Source organism: Rhizopus delemar, genomic scaffold (assembly GCF_000149305.1).
Source record: "Rhizopus delemar RA 99-880 supercont3.1 genomic scaffold, whole genome shotgun sequence".
Lineage (NCBI taxonomy): Eukaryota > Fungi > Mucoromycota > Mucoromycetes > Mucorales > Rhizopodaceae > Rhizopus > Rhizopus delemar.
The window spans coordinates 2,235,352-2,262,988 of NW_027137827.1; the positions used below are offsets into that span (position 1 = coordinate 2,235,352).

At 33.5% G+C, this 27,637-nt stretch overlaps 13 protein-coding genes across 13 annotated transcripts; 8 read left to right on the forward strand and 5 right to left on the reverse strand.

The window, feature by feature from the left end:
* Window positions 1-1,619: 1,619 nt before the first annotated feature.
* Window positions 1,620-3,123, forward strand: RO3G_00881 (uncharacterized protein; the record flags this gene model as incomplete). Its single annotated transcript, XM_067655472.1, has 4 exons — window positions 1,620-2,112; window positions 2,163-2,342; window positions 2,392-2,987; window positions 3,037-3,123. The coding sequence occupies 4 exons, from the start codon at window positions 1,620-1,622 to the stop codon at window positions 3,121-3,123; spliced, it is 1,356 nt and encodes a 451-aa protein (XP_067511573.1).
* Window positions 3,124-3,277: 154 nt separating this feature from the next.
* Window positions 3,278-4,526, reverse strand: RO3G_00882 (uncharacterized protein; the record flags this gene model as incomplete). Its single annotated transcript, XM_067655473.1, has 3 exons — window positions 3,278-4,120; window positions 4,171-4,241; window positions 4,433-4,526. The coding sequence occupies 3 exons, from the start codon at window positions 4,524-4,526 to the stop codon at window positions 3,278-3,280; spliced, it is 1,008 nt and encodes a 335-aa protein (XP_067511574.1).
* A 695-nt stretch (window positions 4,527-5,221) lies between these two features.
* RO3G_00883 (uncharacterized protein) lies at window positions 5,222-5,972 on the forward strand (the record flags this gene model as incomplete). The annotated part of the gene is made up of 5 exons (XM_067655474.1): window positions 5,222-5,256; window positions 5,310-5,374; window positions 5,459-5,532; window positions 5,578-5,838; window positions 5,892-5,972. 5 exons carry the CDS (start codon window positions 5,222-5,224, stop codon window positions 5,970-5,972), a joined length of 516 nt encoding a protein of 171 aa, XP_067511575.1.
* Window positions 5,973-7,514: 1,542 nt separating this feature from the next.
* RO3G_00884 (uncharacterized protein) lies at window positions 7,515-7,809 on the forward strand (the record flags this gene model as incomplete). Its single annotated transcript, XM_067655475.1, has 2 exons — window positions 7,515-7,529; window positions 7,561-7,809. 2 exons carry the CDS (start codon window positions 7,515-7,517, stop codon window positions 7,807-7,809), a joined length of 264 nt encoding a protein of 87 aa, XP_067511576.1.
* Window positions 7,810-8,428: 619 nt separating this feature from the next.
* RO3G_00885 (uncharacterized protein) lies at window positions 8,429-9,271 on the forward strand (the record flags this gene model as incomplete). The annotated part of the gene is made up of 3 exons (XM_067655476.1): window positions 8,429-8,614; window positions 8,662-9,074; window positions 9,133-9,271. 3 exons carry the CDS (start codon window positions 8,429-8,431, stop codon window positions 9,269-9,271), a joined length of 738 nt encoding a protein of 245 aa, XP_067511577.1.
* Window positions 9,272-9,406: 135 nt separating this feature from the next.
* RO3G_00886 (uncharacterized protein) lies at window positions 9,407-10,347 on the reverse strand (the record flags this gene model as incomplete). Its single annotated transcript, XM_067655477.1, has 2 exons — window positions 9,407-9,862; window positions 9,913-10,347. 2 exons carry the CDS (start codon window positions 10,345-10,347, stop codon window positions 9,407-9,409), a joined length of 891 nt encoding a protein of 296 aa, XP_067511578.1.
* A 2,037-nt stretch (window positions 10,348-12,384) lies between these two features.
* On the forward strand, window positions 12,385-13,807 carry RO3G_00887 (uncharacterized protein; the record flags this gene model as incomplete). Its single annotated transcript, XM_067655478.1, has 7 exons — window positions 12,385-12,931; window positions 12,978-13,035; window positions 13,096-13,151; window positions 13,324-13,352; window positions 13,400-13,478; window positions 13,533-13,634; window positions 13,692-13,807. 7 exons carry the CDS (start codon window positions 12,385-12,387, stop codon window positions 13,805-13,807), a joined length of 987 nt encoding a protein of 328 aa, XP_067511579.1.
* Window positions 13,808-15,087: 1,280 nt separating this feature from the next.
* On the forward strand, window positions 15,088-15,730 carry RO3G_00888 (40S ribosomal protein S22-A; the record flags this gene model as incomplete). Its single annotated transcript, XM_067655479.1, has 2 exons — window positions 15,088-15,220; window positions 15,471-15,730. The coding sequence occupies 2 exons, from the start codon at window positions 15,088-15,090 to the stop codon at window positions 15,728-15,730; spliced, it is 393 nt and encodes a 130-aa protein (XP_067511580.1).
* Window positions 15,731-16,244: 514 nt separating this feature from the next.
* Window positions 16,245-16,899, reverse strand: RO3G_00889 (uncharacterized protein; the record flags this gene model as incomplete). Its single annotated transcript, XM_067655480.1, has 3 exons — window positions 16,245-16,274; window positions 16,467-16,566; window positions 16,715-16,899. 3 exons carry the CDS (start codon window positions 16,897-16,899, stop codon window positions 16,245-16,247), a joined length of 315 nt encoding a protein of 104 aa, XP_067511581.1.
* A 1,352-nt stretch (window positions 16,900-18,251) lies between these two features.
* On the forward strand, window positions 18,252-20,078 carry RO3G_00890 (uncharacterized protein; the record flags this gene model as incomplete). The annotated part of the gene is made up of 6 exons (XM_067655481.1): window positions 18,252-18,265; window positions 18,317-18,514; window positions 18,630-18,974; window positions 19,024-19,298; window positions 19,335-19,591; window positions 19,671-20,078. 6 exons carry the CDS (start codon window positions 18,252-18,254, stop codon window positions 20,076-20,078), a joined length of 1,497 nt encoding a protein of 498 aa, XP_067511582.1.
* Window positions 20,079-20,412: 334 nt separating this feature from the next.
* RO3G_00891 (uncharacterized protein) lies at window positions 20,413-20,655 on the reverse strand (the record flags this gene model as incomplete). The annotated part of the gene is made up of 2 exons (XM_067655482.1): window positions 20,413-20,436; window positions 20,509-20,655. The coding sequence occupies 2 exons, from the start codon at window positions 20,653-20,655 to the stop codon at window positions 20,413-20,415; spliced, it is 171 nt and encodes a 56-aa protein (XP_067511583.1).
* A 187-nt stretch (window positions 20,656-20,842) lies between these two features.
* Window positions 20,843-23,350, forward strand: RO3G_00892 (uncharacterized protein; the record flags this gene model as incomplete). The annotated part of the gene is made up of 9 exons (XM_067655483.1): window positions 20,843-20,847; window positions 20,964-21,229; window positions 21,282-21,408; window positions 21,461-21,597; window positions 21,666-22,627; window positions 22,690-22,869; window positions 22,922-23,104; window positions 23,163-23,237; window positions 23,312-23,350. 9 exons carry the CDS (start codon window positions 20,843-20,845, stop codon window positions 23,348-23,350), a joined length of 1,974 nt encoding a protein of 657 aa, XP_067511584.1.
* Window positions 23,351-23,678: 328 nt separating this feature from the next.
* Window positions 23,679-24,777, reverse strand: RO3G_00893 (aldehyde dehydrogenase ALDDH; the record flags this gene model as incomplete). Its single annotated transcript, XM_067655484.1, has 3 exons — window positions 23,679-24,530; window positions 24,589-24,668; window positions 24,729-24,777. 3 exons carry the CDS (start codon window positions 24,775-24,777, stop codon window positions 23,679-23,681), a joined length of 981 nt encoding a protein of 326 aa, XP_067511585.1.
* Window positions 24,778-27,637: the final 2,860 nt, after the last annotated feature.

Sequence of the window (27,637 nt, forward strand, 5' to 3'; positions counted from 1 at the left end):
AGATCGTAGGCTATCTTAAATAAGCTTCTTGTTTTTTTTTATACTATCTTTTTATTATTCATTTAAAAAAGAGCGTATAAAAAATTGATTTCTTTTCCTATTTAGGATAAGCTTGTGTTTCAAGCTTTTTTTTTTATATCTAAAAGCAATTTAGCATGTGAGGAGTGGAGATGGTCAAGGAAAAAGGGAGAATGATTTCCAGATACACTAAAAGCGGGTCAATGCGCAAGATTTTTTTTTCTTCTGATGGCCCATGTCTTTTTAATCATGATATATTATACACAATGTCAAAACACCAAAGACGATCTTCTTTAAAACCACGCCTTCTTAAACAGAAAGATTCCATCTAAAGTACTCTACAAAAAAAAAAGAAAAAAAAAAAAAACAAAGAGGACACAATTTTTATAATACGATCCATAAAGCTTTAAAGTGTTTTATTTCTATTGTATGTACAATAAAATTTATTTTCTCCAAAAAAAAAAATAGCTTAGTAATAAGATTAAGGTTTCTTTCAATACATCTATGTCACACAGCCAAGGGGAAAAGGATTTTATTAACCGTGTGTTGATGAATATTCTTTGGGAAGGGACACAAATAATCTTGTTTGAGGGGTAGGGGAGGTTACAGACCGTCTAGTTTTTTTACACATCAGCGACTGCCTCAATTAGGTTTATCAGATTTTCCTTTTGGCAAATCTTTGTTATCACGTAATAAATCAAGAAAGTAAGTGCTCTTTGAATTAAAAGCACGCTTAAATAAATTGATTTCATGCAAAATACAAAAAGAAGGTCTATCGCTCCTCATACATGCACTTCCCATACGCATTTACAGGGTCCACTTTTAACAGTGTCAAAAGTACAGAAAAAAGAGAGTTGTAAATTGAGGGGTAAATGCTAAAGTAGGATGTGAATATGAAAATACAGAACCAAGCTAATTTTTATTAATACTAAAGTTCAAGTTTGTATAAACTGTTTCGTAACTGAGTTATGTTTTACTATTTTGTTTTTGCTTTATTTTACAGAACAATGAATTTCCTAATACAGAACTCCCCTCCTTTGTTTTCTTTTCTGTATATTTTAGTATGAGGTTAAATAATAGATATCCAAGCGATCTACAGTTGATATCCTTTTAAGTCCAAAGCTCTGTCTCTCTGTTTCTCTCCTATTAAGCTTTTCTTGTCTGCATAAGCATATACAGCATAACAATTATCCACGATCTTGTACCAATAAATAAATACTAAGGACCCGATATTATGTACACTCATTGGCGCTTTTCTGACACTTTGTTTTTCTTTTTAGTAAAATTTGTAACCAAGATAACAGTAACAAACCATCAAGATGAAAGGGGGAACACAAAAACTCCTTAAACAAAGTTCATAGTTGGATTAAACTTAATATAGCCTTTTTTTTTTTTTTTTTTTTACCCCTATTATTATGTAATTCATGACTTTTTCTCTTTCTCTCTCCTTAATTCATGGGAGAACTTTTTCTGTGGCCAACAAAATTTTTTTCTTACCCCTTAAAATTGAGTAACCTTTACACAGACTTTTTTTTATTATAAAACACAGGTTTATAAACCTTCCACTCTTTTCCTTCCATTTATTCTTTTTTTTATGCTACATGGCACCTGCAATGACTAATAACAACGACAAGGAGTTTTTTTTAGGTTTAAATTCGATTCGTGAAAGATGCTACAAAGTCCAAGAAGCAGCGACTCGTAATAAATTACAACACTTTGACATCGATCTATCAAAGTTAGACGAAATGGTTCAATATGTCATCTCTGTCATTAAACGCGATTTTGATACACCCTCGGATATACCTGTCTATGGTCGTTGGCGACATTTTGATATTGGTGGAAAGCCTCGTTTAGATCAGTTATTGCAGACATGGTCTACCTTGGGCATGGATAATTTGGAAAAGACAAGAAAGATTATTGATATCTTGGTCATTGCTTGCTTGATGGATATGAAGCCTTGTCAGACATGGACTTATACCGAACAATCGTCAGGAAGGAAATTTAAAAGAAAGGATGGTATTGCAGTAGCTATTTTAGATTTGTTTTTAAGTGGAACTTTTTCCTCTGACCCTTCTCAGCCTCATCGAGTTGACTGTAAGTTGCACTTTTGCTGTTTTATATGATCGCTAACAGCTATGTATTAGCTGAGGCTTTGATGAAGTTGTCTTTGGATACTTTATGCAATGGCTTACAATTTAACGAAGTAAATACATTTGAAGGCATTCCAGAAAGACACGAAATCCTCGTCCACCTCGGTCATGCCCTACAAAATCGTACAGACTATTTTGGAAAGGACTCTGTAAGAAGACCTGGGAACTTGATCGGTAACCTCAAAAATATTTCTGTGTAATCAAAACTGATCGATCTTGATAGACTACTTACTTGATCATCCAACGACAATCAAAACCAAAAAGGGGCCTTTGATTAGTATCGAAACCATCTGGCCTGTAGTGCAAGAAATGGGAGAAATTTGGGCCTCGGAAGAGAATATTGGTGGTACAAAAGGCTATGGCGATGTGTGGCCATGTGCTATCCTTTTAAATAATAACAGCAACCCAAATAACACAACAGATCATTTGGTTCCCTTTCACAAGTTATCTCAGTGGATCGTTTACTCGATTGTCGAACCTCTCGAGAAACTCTTGGGTGCTACCATCGAAGGCACCGATTTACTTACACCCCTACCTGATTATTGTAATGGTGGTCTCTTAATTGACACTGGATTTTTGACACTAAAACCTAAAGATTATGAACGTGGCATCAAGAATTACCATGCCAACTCACTTTTACCCTATCAACCCAAGATCGAAGTGGCTCCGATGTTTGATATGTCGGACCCTGTTGTCACTGAATGGCGTGCTCTGACAGTGGCCTATCTTGATTTGGTAGCTGATCGTGTTCGACAGTCTTTTAGATTAAACAAAAAATTGCTTTCCCTTTCTCAGTTAATTCAAGGTGGAACATGGAGTGTAAGTCATATTGTTTTTATATGTATTTATGCTAAAGAACGTATTGTAGGCTGGTAGGGAATTAGCTGAAATATCAAGACCTAATACTCATGAACCTCCAATTGTTATTAAAATGGATAAACGAGTTATTTATTAACTTGCTATTTACATACTTTGTTTGATTATTGCTCATAATAATAAAGAATTTATTGAAACATATAAATAAAATGAAAGAAGGAGAGAAAGAGGATGGAAAGAGAAATTAATGAAAGCATGAAAAATGAAAAAAATAAAATAAAACAAATTGATGCTTATTGAAGAAGGGTTTCATCAACAGATTGAATACATCGAGCAAGTTCGTTAATGTCTTTGTCTGTAACAAAGTGATTTGTAACACTACATTGTGCTTTCTTCTTCATATCCGCACACAAGAGATCCAAGTCAAAATCAGGCACTTCTTGTTTAAATTCTTGATGAATTTCATATATAGACATGCCTTCTGCCTTTGCCTTCTTTAATTTTTCTAACCACATCTTCTTCTTGTCGAGCATAGTTGGTACTTGAGGTAATCCAAATTGTTGTGCCATGTTCATGCCAAAGAGATCGGCTTCACCAAATAGACTTGATAAATCAAGATTAGGAAACAAGAATTCGTCATTGGTGGTGTGATAATCGGCGAATAAATCATCTTTGCCATGAATTAATAAATCATTACCCAAGGATTGACTATACAAGTTATCGCCAACGAGTCCAAATTGAATGGGTTCCGCTGAATTAGAAGGCGGTGTGTCATTATTGAATGAAGGTGAAGTTTGTTCAGCAGATGATAGGCTATCTTCTGCACCACTACTACTACTGCTGCTGCTGGAATGAGAACTAGCAGGTGGTGTATGATAATCATTTTGTGGTAAAGGAAATTGAAACGTAAATTGTGCTCCCTTTAAAGCATAGTTCTCTTCTTGTAATTTCTTGAGCCTTTCTTTTAATTCTTGGTTTTCTTTCACAAGAGTTTCATCTTTTGTTGCATTAAGTGCTTCCAGCTCTGCAATACGTGCTTGTAATTCAGCTACATGCTTCTCTTTACGGTCTCTGAAGGCTCTTTGGGCAGCTCGGTTTTGTGCTTTTCTTTTTTGCTTAGGATCTAGTGAACCCTCCTACAACATATTAACATAAAATGCTTATTTTTATTTATTTTTAGACTTACTTTAAGCTCAGGTGTTTCTTGTAATGGCTTACGTCCTGCTCTTTTAGGCGTATTCTTAACTGATTGATCATCTATTAGAGCCATGTCAATAAGTAAGAGTTTTGTATTTATGCTAATTTTTATTACCTTTTTCAAGCTCTCTTTTGGTGCTTAATATTGTTTTATTATTATCTATTTAGTTTTTTTTGGGGAAAAATTAGAGATTTATTCAATCATTTCTTTTTTTTGTATAAACCTTTATCAATAAAAGAATCATTATTACAATGACTGTCAATGGCTGATTGTAATAAATCTAAGCTTTTGTCATTTAAATCAAAGGAGTATAAATCGATATTCGAAGTGGCAATAGAAGACATATTAGCTAAAGTATAAGAAAGAAAAGGAAAAAAAAAACGAAAAACATTGTATTTGTCACCATTTTTAAGAACCGAAGCAATTTTTTTTAAATTTAAAAGTCAGGTCATCTTCCATATTCATCTTGTTTCGTATGCGTGTGTGGGAAGTGCACAGCCTCTGCTGATAATACCACATAAATCTCGTCAATCAAAAAGAGTAAAATGAAGGTTATATTGAAATTTAGAAGACTGATTATTTGCTGAAAAATATAATTTTTATTGCTCGTCCCTTAAATATTACAAAATTCATGGCTTCTTTGAAGCTAACTTTTTAATTGGTTTTGTATGTTAATATCGGACATGCATGTATTAAGTTTCACGTACTACAATTTTATAAGTTTTCTGTGAGTAATACAACAGCAAACTATAATTTAAACAGTAATAGTAATAAAAAAAAGAAATGTATTCTTTTCAGACAAGTCGTCTTTTATAACAAACGTACTTTCCCCTTTCTTTGCTTCAGGAATAAAATCTGATAGTACTCATACCGGAATTTAAACTGTAATTTATACAAAAACAGCAACCATAGTCACATCACTCATCATTGCACATAAATGGAAACCTTGCATTTCATTGGATAAAACATGCCTGGGTTATATCTTCGAGAACTTTAGCTTTTTTTTTTTTTTTTTTCCTTGTCAATTATTTATTTTAGAATGGTTAAATTCTATCAGCATGCTTTTAATTATGAGTAAGGAAATGAGAGAAAAATAATAAGAAGAGTATTAAATGAATTGATATTAGCTATCAGTGGCAAAATGTCACTTTAGCCTTTTGGTTAAGGTACCCAAATCCATTTGCTTCACACGGTATAAAATACACAATTTGACATATAAATGTGATATTCACTCAAGGAATAGTACTTTCTGTGGATGTATTAGATCGATATGTAGATGAGAATGGTATATTAAAAACAACAAGACTTGTATTGAAGAAAGGCAAAACACCTAAATGGTTTCCTAAAAATGTAAATGATTAGTCTTTTCTTTTCAAAATCTAACGATTATAATAGATTCTTAAAAGCTCTGAAGCATTTGTTATCGAGGAATCTGAAGTAGACCCAAAGAACAAGACAATGATTACTCGTACAAAGAACTTAAATCACGTACGAGTGATGCAAATTGAAGAAACTCAAATATTTAAACAACATGAACAAAATTCTGATTGGACAGCCTGCAAAACAGAGGCCCGTATCATTTCTCGATTTGGCTGGGGATTAACGAGTCGTATTGAAGGATTTGGACAAAGCACTTTTATTGCTAACGCTGCCAAGGTATCAAAAAAAAAAGTTGCTCCCCTGTTTCTTTTCTAATGATTTGTTTATAGGCTCGAAAAGGTATGCAGCACATTTTACAAATAATTCGCGAAAAACAAGCTTCAAGAGTTCCTTTCCTTCAACATGCCTAAATGATATCACCCCTAAAACTGTCTTTTGTAAACACACACGCACACTAATATCCACCCTAATCTCTTCTGTATATAAAAAAATAATAAAAAAAAAAACCATTTGATTTTTCGGAATTCAATTACCCGAATCTTTTGGTAAGAGTTCAAGAGATACTTTCTTTTTGTGTCGTAATCCTGATCCTCTTACTATTGAATTCTCGATGTACTGCATGACTTAGTTTTATCAATGAAATAAATATTTGTGTGTAAAATCTAAAAATTTAGTTGAAAACATTACATGTCATTCGATTAATATTTAACCGAGTGAATTGTAGGGCATACTGTATTGGTCTCATCTTGATATTCTTTTGGGTAATTAAAATATCCTTCCTTTCTTATGTTTTATATAGAATAGGAATATGTTGAAGAAAATATCATCCCCCTTTCCTTGCTTAATGCCTTGGCTTGAGACGAAACAACATTGATTGCACTGAGAGTAAAGCCCCCGGGTATTATATAACATACAATGTTCATGTTTTTATTTGGAGATGGATTGTAAAAGATTTACAGATAAAAAGTAATCGAAGATAGATTATTGAATATCCCTGTTAATCAGTACTGATTCCATAAACTATTTAATCTTTCCTTGATATTCACAACGTGCGCATTGATGTCCTCGAAGAATAATGCTACACAATGCACTCCTTTTGTTACGTGTTACACCAGTTAAAAGTTTGTGTAATAAATTACACAAGCACCATTGGGAAGAATCCTTTGAATAAAAGTCGTTACTGGTACTGAATAGTCTTTTTGTAAAAATAATAATAATAATAATATACATTAATTTGTCGCAAGTAGAAAGAATTCCAATCATACAAAGAACTCTTTATTTTTGATATCTTTATTCAAAATGATGTATGTTAAAGCTATAGTCAGAACTCGGTGTTAAGGAAAAGTCTAAGGATGTGAATTTGGATCACTGTTTTTTCCATATTCGCTGTATACTCGAGTGGAAAAAATGTAATACAATTCTCAAATACTGTCAGGCACAAAGAATCTTTGGTTCATCAAGTGGATGACATCCCAGCTCCAACCGAGGGGTACATGTGGCTTTGATCACATAAAGTGAGCCTCTGAAACCTCAATGTTACGTTTGGCTTTGGGCATTTTGCAATTTGTCCGCGGATCTTTATGCTTTTCACCAACTCTTTTTTGTATTCTTTGTATATATAATATACTGTTGCCTTAGCTACATCACATATCTTTGTAGCTTTTGAAATAGAAAACCATCATCGATAGCATGATCTAAAAGCAGCGGCTGTGGGAACCTTTATGATTTCCATTGCTATTTTTATTAATATACATACCGGTGGCTTTAGGAAATATTACACTTGTAACAGCTTCTTTGGGTTATTTAATAAAAAATTAAAGATGAAAAAATCTTGAATTAAAAAAAGAAAAGGAAAAGAAAAGCTTTCCTATATGTAAATGATGCTCAAGCCTATTATTATGATGAGTATCAAATTCAGATAAACAAAAAGAAAAGATATATAAGAGATTACTATGAGAACCCCTTATGTAGTCGTAAGTATCTATTTTCTAACAATAGCAATCCGAACATACAGCTTATAAACAATATAGGATCAAGAAGTTGGCTGATTTGACTGGTAATGCAAATTGGGTTGGTATTGTTTTCCAGGTCGATGGTAAGAAGATTACACCATTGTTTGTTGAACTGTCTGGTGGCATTGACTCCAACAGCAGCAAAGAAAAAAGAAAAGAGCAAAGAAGAAAAATCATCAGGCAATTTGTAATGTTGAAGGTGAAGAAAGCAGAAAGAGTTGATACTCCATATTAGTTCTACACCAGATATTCTGATGATACTATAATCTATGCTATGTCTCTCAGTATGGAACGGTTAATTAATAAAAGTGCTTTTTTCTTTGAAAATCTTTTTTGAATCTTTTGACATTCGTTAAAAATTACTTTATGAAGCGCACTTTCATTATCTTGCCCTGTCTTTCCATTCCTTTGAAATTAATTGAGTTTGTCAAAGAAAAAAAATCCTGAAATTTTATTATTTTCAGGGTATACTGAATGAAATAAATAATTGATATGTATGATTATGTGTAATAAGCCAAGAAATTCCTTTGAAGATTACTGTATATCTCTTAACACATGCAAACTACATGCTGTGTTTAATATATTAAGTATAATAAAATCATCTGTCTTTTCTTTTCTTTTCTTGCTTTGTTTGACAATTATGCCTAAGAAAGGACTTTCACAATTAATTTCAAAGCGTTTATTTACTTAGCCCCCTCATTTATCAGTTTTGCAAGCCATTTCCTTAAGTCTGACTTTGAATTTATCATTTGCTGAGAAAACGCAATATGACTGTTCCGTGACCACTTTCTAACCGAAAAAAAAAAGCAAAAAAAAAAAAAAAAGAATTCTATTTTTTTTGGTTATCTGGGATTATGGCATCATTAGCATCTTTAAAGGCACCTAAGTTGTTGAGTAAAAAGACACAAAAAGACGTTCAAAATGATGAAGACGATGTGTTGATTGATGCTTCTGCTGTACCTACTTCTTCTTCTGATGTTGTCATGGAAGAGGTCAAAGACAAACCTAGTTTTACACCTGCTAGTGCCGCAGAAGAAAAGGTAAGAGAGAAAGAATGGTTAGAAAACAGGAGCTCATGATATGATAGAAAGTAACTAAAGGTCAACGTAAAATACCTATTCCTCCTCACCGCATGTCCCCTTTGAAAAGACATTGGCTGGACTTGTATTCTCCTCTTGTTGAACACATGAAGCTTCAAGTGAGAATGAATGTCAAATCCAAAACAGTAGAATTGAGAACATCAAATACAACAGATGATGATGGAGCATTACAAAAGGGAGCTGACTTTGTAAGAGCTTTTGCTTTAGGTTTTGAAGTAGAGGATGCTATGGCATTGTTGAGATTGGATGATGTTTATTTGGATACGTTTGAAATCAAGGATGTAAAGACCTTGCACGGAGATCACTTGTCTCGTGCTATTGGTCGTATTGCTGGTCGAGACGGTAAAACAAAGTTTACAATTGAAAATGCAAGCAAGACAAGAATTGTCTTGGCTGATACGTAAGTGCTTCTATAGAAATGCATGTTTACAAGGTTACTAAGAGAACATTTTGATTAGCAAAATTCATATTCTTGGCTCATTCCAAAATATCAAGATTGCTCGAGATGCTGTCGTTAGTCTCATCTTGGGTAGTCCTCCCGGTAAAGTTTACGCAACACTTCGTACTATCTCTGCTCGTATGAAGGAGCGTTTTTAGACTTTTTTTTCCCTTGTGTATAGTTTTGCATCCATCTCTCTCTCTCTCTTGGCTAATCCTTTTCCTTTTATTATTATTCCATATAACGTTTGTTTTATTACACGAGAATATATTACACATATTGAACACATCTGTCTATTGTCTTAATTGTTGTAGTTGATAATCATACAGCCTTAATAAATTTCTTTTCAGCATCGTCACTGTTACCTTGCCAACTGAAGGAACAAAATGGGATGCTTTATATGTCACATCTTTTTCAAAATTTGCAAAGGCCGAGAAATTAATAGCCACCACACCAGGCTTCAAGATAGCAGTTGGTACTTTGTAATTGCGAAAGGGAACACCTGTGATGACTATATCAGATTGAGGAATGACTTGCTGCTGTGAAAAGGGTGTGTCCTTGATATCCGTGGGTGTAAAGAGTTGAACATTGTTTTCATCCACAGAATAGACAAGTGCACCTTCACTAGCCAGTAAAGCTGCCAGCGGCTTTCCAACAACATCACTTCGATTGATGACTGTGACCGTCTTGTTTTCTAAACGATGTCCAAAAGATAAATCTGATCGGTATTCTTGAATGTATTCTAGTGTCTACATAAAAATGTTATTAAAAGCTTTCTCATATGTGAATGTTTGTAAACCTTGATGATGGCTAATGGTGTGCAGGGTATAATATTTTTATCATAAAATCGTTTGTTTTGATATACATTTTGTAAAGCTCTTTGACTCAGTCCTTCAACATCTTTGAAATAATTCACTCTGTTTTGTAGAGACATGTCCAAAGGGTATCCAAACACAGGATAATAGACCATGATCCCATGTATATCTTTATTATGATTAGCTTTTATTATCTCAAGTTCGAGTTCATGTTTATTGACTTGTGCAAGTTCAAATTGTACGCCTGTCTCTTGACAGGTCTTTGCTGTCCATTCAGCATATTTTTTAGAGGCAGGATCTTGGTTGGCTAGTAAGCCAATCAGTGTAGGTTTGGATGTACATTTGTCTAGTTTTTTCTTTAAAGAATGTCGAAATGGTCTAGCTATTTGTGAAGCAAGCACTGTTTTGCAAGCTGTCATCTTTTGAAAAAGAAGAAGAAAAAAAGTAGTAAATAAGAAGGGGTATGTGACTACTTTGTAAATTTTAAATTTCAATATCCTCCATGTTAGACTCAAATTTGACCAATTAAAATGCAAACTAGTTCATTGTGCATTGTTGCAACCTTATTCCCTATTTCTTCTTCAGGTAAACAAACAATGATGCTAGAATACATCAATGAACTGAATTCAAAGAAGTATTCAAACAGAAAAAGCATACATCTTGAATGTAATTGCATTATTAGCCAACTAAAAACGAAATAAAGCGTTGTGAACAATTGGTGCTCAACTTTAAATGCATGTCTACATTATCAAACATGTCATCTGGAATAGACATCAATGATAATTTGCAACACTTTGGATGATTATGCAAACAATCTTAGCTTTTTATCTTGATTTATGGGCTATTAAGTAAAGATCGATAGCCATATATGATGACAAAGACGATTAGACCTGTTCGTTTTTATGAACAATTAAATCTAAAATAGTATTATTTGAGGCATTTGAATTATAAGAGAATATAGTTGAAACCAAAGCTGTCAATCTTTTTCTCTTTCTTTCTTCAGAGTACCTTTAAACAAAGTGAAAATACGTCTATTTCTTTCTATCCAACCACGATGTACAACCTAAAGAATGAACTTTAAAGCAGTAACGCACACTCTTTGATGATTAATATCAAATTATTCAGATATAAACAGTCAATAGTGGAATTTATACTTGTTTAAATACTTTATTTTAAATGTAAGCCTATTACATATTAGTATTTGGAAAGTATGCTATTGAATACAAGAACTTGACAAATTTTGCACTTCTTTTTTTTTTTGCAGGTGAGGCTTTAGAATGAGTAGATCTTTGTTATTTACTCTTTTATTTTGTATATAAATGATTTTAAGAGTAAAGAAAATACAAAAAATAGATGACAGATGAAGTAATTATTATAATTTCACCACAAACCAAAGTGATCAACAACACCCTTTAAAAAAACAGCTTTAAAGGAGATTGAATAATTTGTTTTTTTTTGAAATCATCAGTCAATATGAAAGACAAGAAAACGATTGATTAAAGGAACAGTGTTTGTAGTAAAGATCTCTTGCAAAAGAAGACAAGAATATGTCAATTCAAATTATAGTGTACTGTGTGTAACTAGAGTTCAATTAACTGTGTCGTGTTTACCAATTTAAACTCATGTGACATCTCCAAAGACAAGCAGATTTTTGTGTTTGTGTTTATTCTTATCCCGTGACTGGAACACAATATGTGCAATCACATATTTCAATATAGGCTATAAGTGAGATCTGTAACTGATTTGATAAAAGAGGGGAGGGGGGTTTTGAATTTGAAGGCATCTACATCTTTTATTTATTTATTTGTTAATTACCATGACAACAAGGAGTTCAAATGTATGTTGCCTCCTTTGATTCCGATAGACAAAGAGCAAAAATCTGTAATGACCCAATTCACTTTAGGCTTTATCTTTAAGAAAATGACAACTGTGGCTCAGATAAGTCTGAAAGAATAAGCAGTTCTTTTTTCTATTTTTTCTATTTCATGCGCCACTTTAAAAGAATATTGGTTAAGGATAATTGAAACCTGCTTGTACACAAAGTAATCTTATGTTTAGTTTTAGGTAATAAACAAGAGGATGTTGAAAGAAGTACGGGGTGTGCAATACAAACTATTTTGTTTTATTGCATTGATCGTTCTTTTTTTTGTTTATATTTGTCCTGATTAAAGTAGTTGTCAGTCACGTATTAAACAAAAAAAAAAAAGTTATTTTGGGAGGAAGAGGAATTTTCTTCAACATAAATACAAGTGTTGTGTGTACCTTTCTTGGTGAATTAAAAAATAGAATCAGCTGCATTCTGTAATCATTACTTATAAAAAAAAGGAATTGTGACGTTTCTCCCTTTCCATTAAAAAGGGTTGATCTTTTTTTTTTTTTTTTTTTTTTTTTTTTTTCTTTACTTCTTCTTTTCATTTTCCTTTTCCGCTATTTTTTTTTTTTTTCTTTTATAAAAAATGATGTTACCTCAATTTGGATTCATTGTAGCTCAAGCAGGGGCAGATTCTCATACATTATCACCAAATCCTAATACGACAACTACAAATAATAACCATTCTTTAGCTCCGTTGTTAACAAGTATTCATAAACCTTCTTTACCTTTTAAACTCGGTCAGTCTTCTAGCCAAGTACCTTTTTATTCGAGACAACCCTCACCTGCCCCTCCTTCAAACACTACAGCATTATTGCCCCCACTTTTACCACCACCTGCTCCTTATTTATTTAACAGTAGTAGCAGTAGCAAATCGGATCATGTTTGGTATTCACGGCAACAACCTTCTCTTTCAAACAATAATCATATCAGCTCTACTACTGCCACTACTACTAACAATACTACCACTACTACCACTACTATTACTTCTCCTCATATTCCTCGATATGCACCACCACTATCATTATCACAACCACATCATCAACATCAACCACAACAACAAGAAGAAGAAGAACAAGAAGAAGAAGAGGAAGAAGAAGTAGAATATGAAGAGTTGTTTGATAAATGGAAAGGTAAGCAGCTTTATAACAAAGAAAAAGAAATATAAACATAAAATAGGACAATACAATAATTTGATGACTTGGATGGATAATGAGTTTTGGGAACAAGCAGATGAGTAAAGAGTGATATGATTGGCACGTGCGTTCATCGATTTAAAACTCAATTTTATATATAGGATTTATCAAGAGAAAATAACAAACTTACAGCAAGAACTTGTCAGCTTACAAAAAGGTACTCTTTTATTTAATAGGCGTGTAAAACTAAAAATGAGATTGTTTAGGAACACATTCAGTTTATCAAGAATTAATTGCTGATATTGAACTGAAACGAGAAGAAGCAGTGATGAATGCTGAGTTTTTCATGAATTATCAACTATCGTTTATTGAAACTTATTTTAATAAAGATGTTTTAGCTTTAGAAGAAGAATACGAGGTAAATGAATAAACTCAGCATAAATCAATCTTATTTTTTTTTATTAGTCAGAAAAGAGACAAATTCAAGAAAGTTTAATCGCTTCACTAGAAGACAGAAGAAGACAAATTAAAGACCAAGAACAAGGTAATACAAAAAATAATAATATAAAATACCTTGTTTATTCATTTAATTAAATAGAAGAAGGAAAAGGAGTTAAACGTAACCTAAGAAAAAGAAATCATGATTCTATTGCCCTATCAAATCATCCAATAAAAGAACAAGCAACCAAAAAACGCGCAGGTAAAGAATATTCATTTCTTGTTTATTTATTCACCCTCTTTTTTTTTGTATACACAGTCCGACCCAGTACATTACCTAATATCTATACAATATCGCAAACAGAAGAAGATGAATTAGAAAATGAATTCTTGAATATGAAAAAGATGATTAATACAACAAGGATCCTATTTTAAACAACCTTTTATATTAAAATATCCTACTTACTTTACGCGTGCTTTTTTTTTTATTTGTATTTTTTTTTCGCGTGTAATCGGAGTTGTATCTGATGATCAAAAGTTGATCAAATTAAGTCTACTTTATATGGATTCTTGTCATACAGAAAATAGTCTCACTTTTCTGTTCAATAGACAAACAGGATTAACCAAAGACTATCAAAAAATGACTACAATTGGTTTAAGAATATATATAAATCAATGAAAACCTTAAGTTATATTATAAATGGTTTTGCAACAAGTCGATATATCCCATACTCTCCCTCTCTTTTTTTTTCCCTTTTTTGTACTCCCCTTCCCTTAAAAAAAAAAAGAACATTTTGTGTAAGGTGAAGTTGTTTATAAAGATAATATACAAAATGATCCATAAGGATTTGCAAGTATATTTAGAGCAGAAAGTACCAAAGACTTTACAAGTTGAATTGGTTTTTTTTTTTTTAAAAAAAAATATGAAATAATTTTACTGTAGCCTAAAAAAGCCCTAGTAGTCTATACTGGTAATTATCAGCCCATATGAAGACCAATTAAAAAAAATGAAATATAGAACTTTGAGCAAATGGATTAGACAAAAGTTGAGCTAACATTAGAAATAAAGAAAAAGATGTTCTATACAGTCATTATGCCTTTAAAAGATTTAAAGCTTTATTGAAATGAATTAAACATGTTATACGCTCTTTATCAACTCAAACTTTTGAGTTATTCCTAAAATTGACCTTCAATAAGGCACAAGTATCATATGGGCTCAGATCAAACACCCCTTCATCCTTATGGTCTATGGAAGGCAGTTATTGAAGGATTAGTATCAACAAAAGAAGGCGAGCAGTTGAAGTGAAACAATATTATAATGCTTGTTTCTCCCCCTTTTTTTTTCTTGCGAATGCCCGGAGAATAAATTGGCAGTGGCTTATAAACTCAACTTTTTTTTTCTTGGGAATAAGGTTGTAATCCACACTTGCAGATAAGTTTATCCTTCTCTTCTTTACAACAGGTAAAGTATCATCCATCCATCCATCCATCCATCCATCCATCCATCCGTCTTCTCCTCCCCAATCCCTTTCACTTATATATCGTTCATACCTTACCTTGTAAAAGCAAGTTATGGAATTGCTACCTACTTGGTAAAAGAGGAACCAAGAAAAGGCTTTAATGAATCGCTTTTATTAAAGAGGGGCGTGTGGATGCGACACTCATTTCAGCTTTTCCTCTTTCTTTTTTAATACTGCCTTTTTAGATTATCAAATATGGTCAGAGTCTCCGTCTTGAACGATTGTTTGAACAACATCAACAACGCCGAACGCCGTGGTAAGAGACAAGTTCTCATCCGTCCTTCTTCCAAGGTTATCATCAAGTTCTTGTCTGTTATGCAAAAGCACGGTAAGTAGATCCACCGTTTTCTTTTTTTTGCAATCGATAAAATTGGGGGAACCAAATCCCGTAGTATAACTAGTTGGAGTTTTATCTTTATCACAAACTTTGACCTTTAAATCTGCGGTAGAGTACATTTCCGATCTACGACATTGGCTTAGTTTAAACTCTATGTTGAGCATTGTCTATGTAGAACGGATACATTGATTGCAAAAAAAAAAGGTCAATTGTTTCATGTTGACTCATTCATTGATGATAGGTTACATTGGCGAATTTGAAGAAATTGATGACCACCGTTCCGGTAAGATCGTCATCCAACTCAACGGTCGTCTTAACAAGTGTGGTGTTATCTCTCCTCGTTTCAACATCAAGCTTACCGAACTCGAAAAGTGGACCGCCAACTTGTTGCCTGCTCGTCAATTCGGTTACCTTATCTTGACCACCTCTGCTGGTATCATGGATCACGAAGAAGCCCGTCAAAAGCACGCTGGTGGTAAGATTCTCGGTTTCTTCTACTAAGCATATTTTTAAATAAAATTCATTTTATTATCTAATATGATTATTGAACATGAACGTGTTCCAGTAATGATTCTACATCACTGTAATAGCTCAAGGATTGAATCGCTTTCTTTTCTTCGGTGGTTAGTTGATTGAATGATTTTTTTGAGAATAAGATCGTTAGTAATGAGTATTTTGTATCTTCAAAATCAAGCATGTTTAGGTAGACTGATATCTAGCCATACAACGACATGTTATTATACGTTTTGATAGTAATTCAATGTACGTACCTTTTCTGTTATATAATCTTCGTGTCCTGACTGTATAGCATTATTCAACATGAACATTTTTTCTCTATCCAATCGACACCTTTGTAATTGTTCCATGAACTCTTGATGGTTAAAAGAAGAACTTGATGGTTGTGAGGATGAGGCATCTTCAACATCAACCAAGGTCTTTGTCATTACTTCATTCTCTGTCGATGTCTCTTTGTTCCTTTTGTTTCGATATCTTAGTCGAATCCAGCGTCTTCTTCTTACAAAAGATCTGAAATGCTTGTAATTACCTAAAAAGGAAGATGACTATCACTGTAAAAAAGGAGAAAGGAGTCTGCTTTACCATGCCAATCTGCCCCATGAAACTTTAATGCATACTGCCAACCTGATTCATCTACATCATCTGTCATATCTATCATCCAGTTCTTGCTTACCTACGCACATGGATTAGTTTCCTTTTATTGTAGCCTATTGGTATTTACCCATTGCCAAGTAGGGTCAGGTAATTGATAATTTTCGATATTCATTGGTGTAAATCCCATGTTTGCATCACACCAAGGATTTGGGTCAAATTGTAAAAGACTGGTGTTGGTTATAAGTATATTTGTTGTGTGTATGTATATCAATCTAAATATTTTTTTTACCTACGTTTTTGAACTATAGCCTACAGACAGTGAACTAATACAGTGATAATGTTATAACTACATGAATGAATAGCATGTGTATTTACCCTCTTTGACATTCATAAAGTATATCATAAGCATATTCTTCTGTATTGGTATCATATGAAGGTAAAGGTGGTAATTTTAATGAATATCGATTGGATCTAGATAAACTGGGTTTATGTACAAGTTCTCTTAGAGATCTTCTTATTCGAAACGGTCGTTGTAATTTCACTTGGTCTTCAAAAGACATTACAAAAGAAAATGAAAATAAAACAAAGTAAAAGCATCGGTCATTAAATCTTGCTTTTATTCTTTTTCATTCTTACGTCAAACTTCCTTTTTTGTACATTTAACCGCAACTGTAGATCAAAGCAAGAGGTTATAAACAATCAAGTAGATTATCCGAATGAACTGCTTAATAGATGAAGATTACAATTTACAAAAAGCTGACTGGTTAGTGAGAGATGCTTGTATGATTAGACTTTAATCTTTATGAAATCCTGGTTTGTTACAGGTTTTTATATTATTGGTCATTCATGCTGAAGCGAACAATCAAAGTCTAGACACAGGCTATGGCTAAAAGTAAGTTCATGTATAATTTAATAGCTTGTGTATTTGTATACAAAGCATCAATACTGACGATTGTTAACCTTATAAGGAGAAAGAGAATTTATAAACCTTGCGAATAAAAGAAAATGAAATTTGATGCCAATGCTTTTTATAGCTCACGAAACAAAGCATTAATTCAATTTTATTATAGTATTGATGGATGCTAAAGTAGAATTATAAAATGTAATGATTGATCTTTGGATGGCACAAGTATTTTTATTATTGTTTTTTCAGCGCGATGAACCTCATAAAATAGCTAGTCTCAATTAATAAAGCATATCTTTTTGAGCGCCTGATATTCGAATCGCATATTGAAAGATTCAAAGTGGCAGAGAAATTAAAACTTGCACGAAAACCAGACTTTTATCTTTAATTTTAAAAAATGATTCGAGTTGTCTATTGAGATGTAGAGAAGCAGTATCAATAATGTTGATAATAATAAAACAGTGTTTTGTAATTTTAGTCTGTTCTTTTACAAGTATTGATACTGCATAATTTATGCTTCTAAGGTTAAGGATGTGTTGGATAAGCATGGAATGAAGGGGGCGTATTTACTTTTCAATGAGTAATACTTTTTTCATCTTAGAAAATTAAGGGTGGTTCATCGATAGAAAAAAAAATATATAAAAAATACAAGTTCTCTTTGAATTTATTCTTGATTCACTTGAAGGTTCTAGATTATAGTAAAAAGATGGCATGAATAAAATACTGAATGTGTGTCCTGGTAGTCGTGTTTAGAATCGAATAGAAAAATTTAGTGTAAAGGTGAGTAGGAAGCTTAAGTGATTCAGTTGGACATGAATACAGTAAGCTATTTGTATTTCATCATTTGCATTAAATAGACACGTAAAATGGCATGATTGTCAATCCCCTTTTTTTTTCTTTGCTCCGCATAAAGTATATTTAAATACCGATATAAGGACAGTAATAAAGTGTCATGGCAATTAATTTTTCTTTTCTTTTCTTCTTTATAATTCATGCATAGCATCACACATGAACTTTTTAAAGTAAAGAATGAGACTAAAGAGCAAGAAATATGAATTAACAAAATAGAATAGAAGGCGATCAAAATCATTAGATGATATAAACAAGCCAACATTTTATCATCAAAATGCATGCATCCTTACTTCACCTGTAATAAATACTAGCACAGCAGCTGATGTACCAAAAAGAAGAAGACACAGTTTATATATAGAATCAAGTCACCCGGGATATTCACGATTAGCTACTATTTATGGTTGGATAACAAAGGATATGTAAGGAAATCATATAAACAGAATCTCATCTCTATTCTTCACTCACTTCTCTTCTTCTCCCCCTTTTCTTTCTCTCTTTCTCTCTTTCCCCTTTTATATAAAATATGCAATATAGTGCAAATGATATGAAAAGAACAACAACCACTCGATCACCTCCTATCAGGGACAGTAGTAACACAAGTCCAAAAGAACCCATTGAGAATGATCCACACGTATTTGATTTACTCCTAAAGGACTCAATGCATTTTATAAACTATGGTAAATCGGATTCAGTCACCTCAGCTACTATAGAAAAACTAGTAGAAAAGTTAACAAGGGAAATGGATCATGATTTCTTGATGGATTTTTTCTTGATCTTTCGTCAATTTGTTACACCAATCAAGTTGTGCAAGTTACTGATATCCAGATTTCGATGGACGTTATTAGAAGAAACAGATGAACGTAGATTGATTCGAATAAGGTATTTGTTTATTTAAATATTATTTGTATGCTTATATATACAATCGTAGAACGTTTGTGGTAATACGTCACTGGTTAACACATTATTGGACATACGACTTTATGAATTCACGTACACTGCGCTTCATGCTCTGTACTTTTCTAACTCAACTTCGTACTCATCCACTCGTTCTCGGCTCACCACGAAATGAAAGAATCGTAAAAAGTTTAAGAAGGGTTCTGAAAAGACAAAGACGATTTTATCAAACTTCTCAAAGCAGAGATAGTGCACTTCAATTCACTCATTCAAGTTGGACGAATAAATTGAAGGATACGTTTCGAGAAAGTAACATGAAAAGAGATAGATTTTGGTTTCATTTAGATTTAAAGCAACACAAATTTCTCTCTTTTATCCACTCAAATCAGAGCCAATCGTTGATACTTCATTATCGATCAGAAGTGATAACACAGCAGTTTTGTTTGATTGAAAGAGATATGCTTCAGACGGTCAGTTGGGAAGAATTAGTAGAATTGAGGTGGAGAAAGAACGAAAAGAGAAATTCGGAGGTATCCTTCAATCATTCAATTTATCAAAGTGACTTGAAAGGTGTAGAACTGCTCATTGACTTTTTTAATAAGGTAAACTATCCCCAGTAAGTGTTCCTGCATAAAGAATATGTTGAATTGGCATTAAGAAAAGTAACCAAGAATCTGTTAGACGTGTCAGTGGGTCGCATGTGAAGTAGTCAGATCGAGGTTATTGGAGACAAGAGTTCGGGTGGTAGAAAAATTCATTCGCATCGCATTCAAATGCTACCAGCATCGCAACTACAGCACACTGATGCAAATCCTTCTTGGATTGCAGTTACCAGCTGTGACACGATTAGAAAAGACGTGGGAAAGAGTAGATCATCATCAACGCGATTTGTTTGATCAACTCAAAGAATTAACCAAGCCTTTCAGGAATTGGAAAAACGTTAGAGAATGTATGACAGAGGCAAGAGATCAGGTATCCGAATCATTTGCTGTTGAATGCGTATTGACGCATAGTCTAAAGGACTTTGATCATGTCAATGGATGCATACCATTCTTAGGTAAACAGCAGTCTTTTTATTATTATCGCTAAACATTGCCACAGGCTTATTTTTGTCAGATCTCGTGTTTTTAGCAGAATTGCCCACGTTTATTAATGCAACTGCGGATATAAGCGATGAAGAAGAAGAAAAGGATAGAGAATTATGTGAAAGGCTTTGTAATAACCTTGTGAACTATAATAAATTTCGCATTATTGGTAACAGTCATATATATAAATATATATGGATTGATGTGTAATATTAATAACTTTTGTAGCCTCAGTCATCAAACATGTCTTAACTTTTCAAGTATTATCCAGGGCGTACAAGTTCAAACCCCATCCACATTTATTCACACAGTTACAAAGGATGTCATTATTAGATAATTCACAGATAAGAGAAGCTAGCTTTCTATGTGAAGAATAACTTGTTCTTTCGGGACTCTTCAAGCTCTTTACTACCTGCATTCTCCTTGTTTTTTACAAAGCATTCTCTAAAAGCTTGCATCTCTTTTGCACATTTTCTCCAATCTTTTGTATCATAAAAGCATATTAATAATTTTTCGTTTTCTTCAAAGCAACCTGTTTTTTCAATTCTTGCATTATAAGGATCTTCCTCTTCTTCGGTCATTTTTCAATTAATGTAAAAAAGAAATGTTAACATTTAACCCAGCTTTTTTTTTTTTATATATTATTTTTTTTTTATTTTTTTTTTTTTTCCTTTTTCCTAATTTTTTTTGGAAGGACCAGTTATATTAAATTTACACCCATTTCAGGTCCCAAAAGTGAAGGACCGTTATGTTACCTATTAAAAATCGATGAAGTAAAAATATTACTTGATTGGGGCTGGCCAAATTCTTTTGATGTAGATAACCTACCCCAATCCAAAAAGGTAAACAAAAACACCCTGGCGGCGTTTTTTTTATTCAATTTTATTAGAGTGTCGAAACAAATTGATGCAGTCCTTCTATCTCATAGTGATCTCGGTCATCTTGGTGCCTATCCTTATGCACGAAATCATCTTGGAATGACTTGTCCTGTTTACTCAACTGTTCCGGTTGTCAACATGGGAAAGATGTGTATGTATGATCTCTATCAATCAAGAACAAATGAACTGGAATTCAAGACATTTACACTAGAGGATGTTGATAATGCCTTTGATAAGATCACACCACTTCGATATTCTCAGCCGTTCAGTTTACCAGGTAAACTGTTGAATGGAAAGTAGCCATTGATGGATTTATATATTTGTGATAGGGAAGTGTCAAGGTATTACCATTACAGCCTATGCAGCAGCACACACAGTAGGTGGAACTATATGGAAAATTAAACAAGATACAGACGAGATCGTTTACGCTGTTGACTTTAATCACAGAAAAGAATAGTAAGGAAGCAATTGCATTAATAAGATAATTGATGATTGAGTTATTTATTAGTCATTTGGATGGAACTGTATTACATTCTGGAGGCGTTGTGCTTGATTCACTTACTCGACCTTCTCTTCTTATTACCGATGCATACAATTCACAAGTAGTTCACCCTGCACGAAAGGATAGATATGCTGCCATGTTTGGTAAAAAAAAAAAAAAAAAAAAAAAAGAAAAAAACTCGCATTTTCTGGCTGACATGTACCTTTTGTAGATACCATGTTGACTTCATTAAATAAGGGTGGATCTGTACTTTTACCAACTGATTCCTCAGCTCGTGTATTAGAATTAGCTTATCTTTTAGACCAGCACTGGTCGCAAAACCAACTCAACTATCCATTAATCATGCTTTCTAATACAAGTTATCATACCGTTCATTTTGCAAAGATCATGCTCGAGTGGATGGGAGAGGAACTCACTAGGAAGTTTTCACAATCAAGAGAGAATCCCTATGAATTCAAGTACGTTCGATTATGCCACAAGATTGAAGATTTGGACAACTATCCAGGCCCCAAGATAGTGATGGCAAGTCACCATAGTCTAGAAACAGGATTTGCCCGTGAATTGTTTTTGCGATGGATGACGAATGATCCCCAAAATACCTTGATTCTCACCGACCGATCTGCTCCAGGTACACTGGCACGTCGATTGTACGACGATTGGGAACAGCAAACCAACAAAACAGCAACGACGACAACAGTAGTCAATAATAACAGAACCAAGGTACTTGTGAAGCCTGCGATAGCGTATGAGAATACAATCGATCTCAGGGTCTATAAGCGTGTGCCTTTGGAAGGTGCTGAATTACAAGAGTATGAAGCTGCACAACGCGCGAAAGCAGAAAAGGAAGCTGCACAGGCAGCTATGCTTGCAAGAAGCAAGATCATTATGGAAGAGGATGAATCAGATGTCTCAGATATGGATGAAGGCGATGAGGATGTGGAAGGTCTGTTGACGAGACAGTTTGATTTATACGTTCGTGATACAGGCAAATCGGGTGGGTTCTTTAAGCATGCTCACAGCTATCGTATGTTTCCCTACTTGGAAAAACGAAAAAAAATGGATGACTATGGTGAGGCCATTCAGATTGAACATTATATGAAGGCGTCCGAGCTGGAAAGAATGGAACAGGAAAAGAAAAACTTGGGTCAAGGTGCTAATTTTGGAAAAGAAGATGTAAAAGCATATAGAAAAAGGACAAAAAAAAAAGAAGCATTGACATGTTTTAATATGTTTAGGATATGCAAATAGATCTTCAGGAACCCATTTTACCGGGAAGGGATGAGACACCTACAAAATACATTTCAAGTGATGAAACATTTTTGGTTCGCTGTCAATTAAGATATGTTGACCTGGAAGGTTTATCGGATGGTAGATCAATGAAGACAATTTTGCCTCAGATTGCCCCTAGAAAACTGGTGTGTTTATCTTATTTATATAAAAAAAGTCGCTAATTTTTTTTTATTCAAGATTATTGTCCATGGTTCAGAATCATCTACAAAGGACCTTGAAAGTGCTTGCCAAGGGATTGAATACTTCACAAAAGAAATATTCACACCTTCTGTGGGAGAAGTACTCAATGTCTCTGCAGCAACCAATATCTACAGAGTTAAATTGACTGACAGTATGGTTAGCTCACTTCGATTCTCCAAGGTAAGAAAAGCAGTTAGTAGGTTAAGAAGAAAGAAAAAACAAACTCATTATTTTACAGTTGGATGATTATGAACTTGCTCGTGTAGTTGGTCGTATTCACTTTCCTGAAGATTTAACTACACCCTCATTAGATGTAAGTATGCCAGATGAACCCACCCAATACGAGCCACCTGTGTTTGTTGGAGACGTTCGTCTATCAGAATTTAGAAAGATACTACAAGCGGAAGGAATTCAAGCAGAGTTTAAAGGTGAAGGTATCCTGGTTTGTAATGAGCAAGTGGCTGTTAGAAAGGTATTTCAATTTATATTTATTGTAAGGATGTATGTTTATCGTTTGTATGATGTAGACGGGCACTGGACAATTATTAGTAGAAGGAATGCTATCATCTGATTATTATAGAATTCGATCACTGTTGTATGCTCAACATGCAATCTTATAGTCAACATAAATTATGCTTCAAAAAACAATGTCCTTATTATTCATTTGATTGATTTTCAATAATAAAAATCGTATATATTTAAAGATCACCCATCAAGAATGAGGTGCTTTATTTACAAATAGACCTTTTATAGCTTAAATCTTGTTTCTTAAGATCTTCACAACCTTGACTTGAGTGTATTCCTGAAGAGCATATTTACCTAGTTCTTTACCAAAGCCAGATTGCTTGTAACCACCAAAAGGTGTTGATTGATCAAAGACATCAAAACAGTTAACCCACATGGTACCGGCTTTAACTTCATTTGTTACTTTAATAGCAACGTCAATGTCCTTTGTATAAACACCACCAGCTAATCCATAGTCTGAGTCATTGGCAAGATCAATGGCTTCCTCAATTGTTTTGAATGTGCCAATAGCAACAACAGGGCCAAATATTTCTTCACGCATGATACGCATATCGTTGCGACAATTGATAAATACAGTGGGCTCAATATAGTAACCTTTGTTGCCCCAGCGGTTTCCACCATAAGCTACTTTGGCCCCTTCTTCCTTACCTACCTTGATATAATTTAGGATCTTTTCAAATTGAGATTTGTTAATTTGAGGCCCCTGAAAGGTATCTTCCTCAAAAGGATCACCAATCTTGATTTTCTTAGCTTCTGCAATAAAGAGCTCAAGGAATTTGTCATGGATAGATTCATGAACAAAAATACGAGAACCAGCGTTACAGCTTTGTCCATGGTTGTTGAAGATACCACCGCAGGCCCAGTAAGCAGCTTTCTCAAGGTCGGCATCGGCACAAACGATTTGGGCGGATTTTCCACCCAATTCCAATTGAAGCTTCTTGAGGTTACTGCCTGCACTTGATTCCATTACTTTACGACCGGTTACAGTAGAACCTGTAAAGGCCATCTTGCTTACTTTTGGATGACCGGTTAAATAGGCGCCTGTTGTGTGTCCATAGCCTGTGACCACATTAATAACACCCTAAAAAAGAAAAAGAAAATCAATAGAATTCATTTAAACTGAAAGAATGACACTCTACAGCAGGAAAGCCAGCTTCCTTCACAAGTTCGGCAAATTTGAGGGTAGATAATGGTGTAATCTCAGATGATTTCATGACAACTATCAAAACCCACACGGTTATTCAATTTGCTTTCATCATGGATTTTTTCGTATACTTACTGCAGTTACCAGTAGCCAAGGCAGGTGCAAATTTCCAAGCAGCCATCATGGTAGGATAGTTCCAAGGGATAACAGCTCCAACAACACCAAGGGGCTCATGAAGGGTATAGCAAAGCTTATCAAAAGTCGTATCAATCGTCTTTCCGTGAATTTTATCAGCCCAACCAGCAAAATAACGATAACAGGCAACAGAATCGGTTACATCCACATCACGAGCAACCACAAATGATTTGCCATTATCTACAGCATCCAAAGTAGCAAGCTCATCTTTATCGCGCTCCATCAAGTCAGCCAACTTATTGATTAAACGTCCTCTTTCGGCTGGGGCTACCTTACGCCAAGTCTTATAGTAGCAATCGTAGGCAGCTTCAACGGCGAGGTTCACATCACTTTCATCAGCAGAGTGAACCTTACAAAGTACTTCTTCGGTGGTAGGATTAATTGTTTCGATTAATGGACCACGGCCAGGAACAAATTCGTTGTTGATAAAGAGTTGTGTATGAACTATATCATTTGTTTAGTCACTGACGCGTTTCTTTTGTTTATTTAGTGCATACCTTCAATGGCCTTGCCATTAGATAAACGAATAGTTTGGATATCACTTTGAGTCATTTTTCTCTTTATTAAATTTTAGCGATAAAAAGAAAGAGAAAAACAAAAATAGTCTCTTTTTATTTTTTCATGCAATACAAAGATGGAGTCACATTGTGTATAATATGTAAATTAATCAGTAAACTAAACAAAGCATAGCAAACTGCTTCATATACATTGCACTGCTGATAAATCTTTTTTTTTTTCTGGTAAATTTTACATCTATAAGACTTTCATCACATTATAGTTCTTTGTTTATAGCATCCATGTTTATTTTTTACAAATGAATTTAATACACCGACGAGCACAATTTACCAAAGTTTTTCGTGGGAATGGCCAAGTTTACAAATGCTTGTTACACAGATATTGCATAAAAGATAACATTCTATACAGTCCTTCTGGTACTTGTAACTATACTAGCCAAAGCAAAGGTGAAGGGTCTAATGGGACATGTCCTTGATATCACCAGTAGACCTATCGTATTCTGCCTCACATCCCCACTATCACGAAAAAAATAAATAAATGCGCGTCTTTTATGTTTCAAACTAAAAAAATTATTATATAAACTATGAAAGTTCTGCAAGAAAAGCTTATAGTCACATCTTTCGTCTTCATTTCACCAGCATTTCTATTTTTATGAATAGAAAGAAAGCATTAAGCGACATGACATAATGCATGTAAATTTGAAGAGCATTTATTGTGAGAGATAAAAGCATACATTAATTACAATATATAGCTTAATATATGAAACAGTAGCTTAACAGATAAAGTAATATCTTGTAACAAATTCTGCAAGTGCTTGTTTTATTCTTCCGCTTCTTCCTTTGAATTACTACACTCATCAATATGAAATCTTTTCTGTATAAATCTTGTGATGCTTTATTTCTCTTTTTTCCATATTAAGCCGTCTCACAGTATGAAAGGCTCCTTGGTTTTTCTAACTTTTTCAAAGCCTACACATGAGTTATTAGCCCTTTTTTCTCAAATTTGTAAAATTAACAGTAACTAATTTATTCTTGCTTTTGCGGTACTTGTTGACACAATCTTTTTGCTTACTTAAATCAGCTCTGTTTCTGATATTCATCATATAGTTGTAGCCAAACACTTGCTATGTATACCATAGGAATATTTGTCTACTTTCTCTTTCTACAGACCTATTAACGGCTTTGCTTGTCAAGCTTTTTTTTTTTTTTTTTTTTTTTTTTTTTTTTTTTTTTTTTTTTCCAAACATAAGGAGATTTTTCAATTACTGTAAGTTACCTACTTTTTTATTAGAGCGACCTATCTTTCAGATAACAATAAAGAATAAGCTAAGTAACTTATGATTTTTATTGGATAAAAACGTTTGCTTTACATAAACGTGTTATATAAACAAGTCAGGAGTATGAAAATAGATTGTCATTAATCTGTAACTTCTCTGACAATGAATACAGCCGCACATGACATTTGGAACCTTTAGACTACTGATATATTATAATAGACACGACTTTGATATATAATAACTATTCCACATATCTTTGTAATTATTTGGGAAAAATTGTAAGGTTTCATACTAAAAACAAAAACTATATCTTTTCAGTAGTACTACAAAAACTTTATTGACTATGAATTTGAAGCGTTTAGAATGCCTCGGTTTTCTATTTAAGTAACCAAGTTTTATCACAATGCTTACGGCGTAAATTACGTTTTTAAGTATATTTTGTATCGTTAGACTTGTTTTAAATCCTTTGACAGCCGCATTTTGGTACCATAAGCACTGTATGTGCATAAACAAAGTCAGTGAGTGTGATTTAAGCAGGATATCTGTTTTTGGATACATTCTCTTCTGATATGCCTCGAGACAGTTTTTTTTAATATTTATACAATGTGTGCCTTTCCAGCTTTTCATCAAAGTAATTTTACATGCACATTTCAAGAAAAAGCTTAATGTAGTCAACCATGTCTTGCTTTGTTAAATTGGCCTTAACATATACGATATGTGTATACAAACTTGATTATTTGAATAATGCTCAATAGTGCTGTCCACCTTGTATTGGATCTTTATATTTCATACAAAAATCTGGTTTATTATTCATTTTATATTCGTGCAAGCTGAATCACATTTTCTTCTCTTTTGTATAAAACGCTATAAAGAATACCTTGCTTCGAAATTAAGCAAAAAAGTTGCCAAATTTAATAAGCAAAGAAGAGAAAGGGACCCTTTCTTTTCTTGCAAATAGAGTCAAATACTTTTTAATTTTTGAATAAATTTATACAAATTACAGACGATTAGTTAATATGACCAAAGTAATCCGAATTAATCTTTGTGGTATTAATTT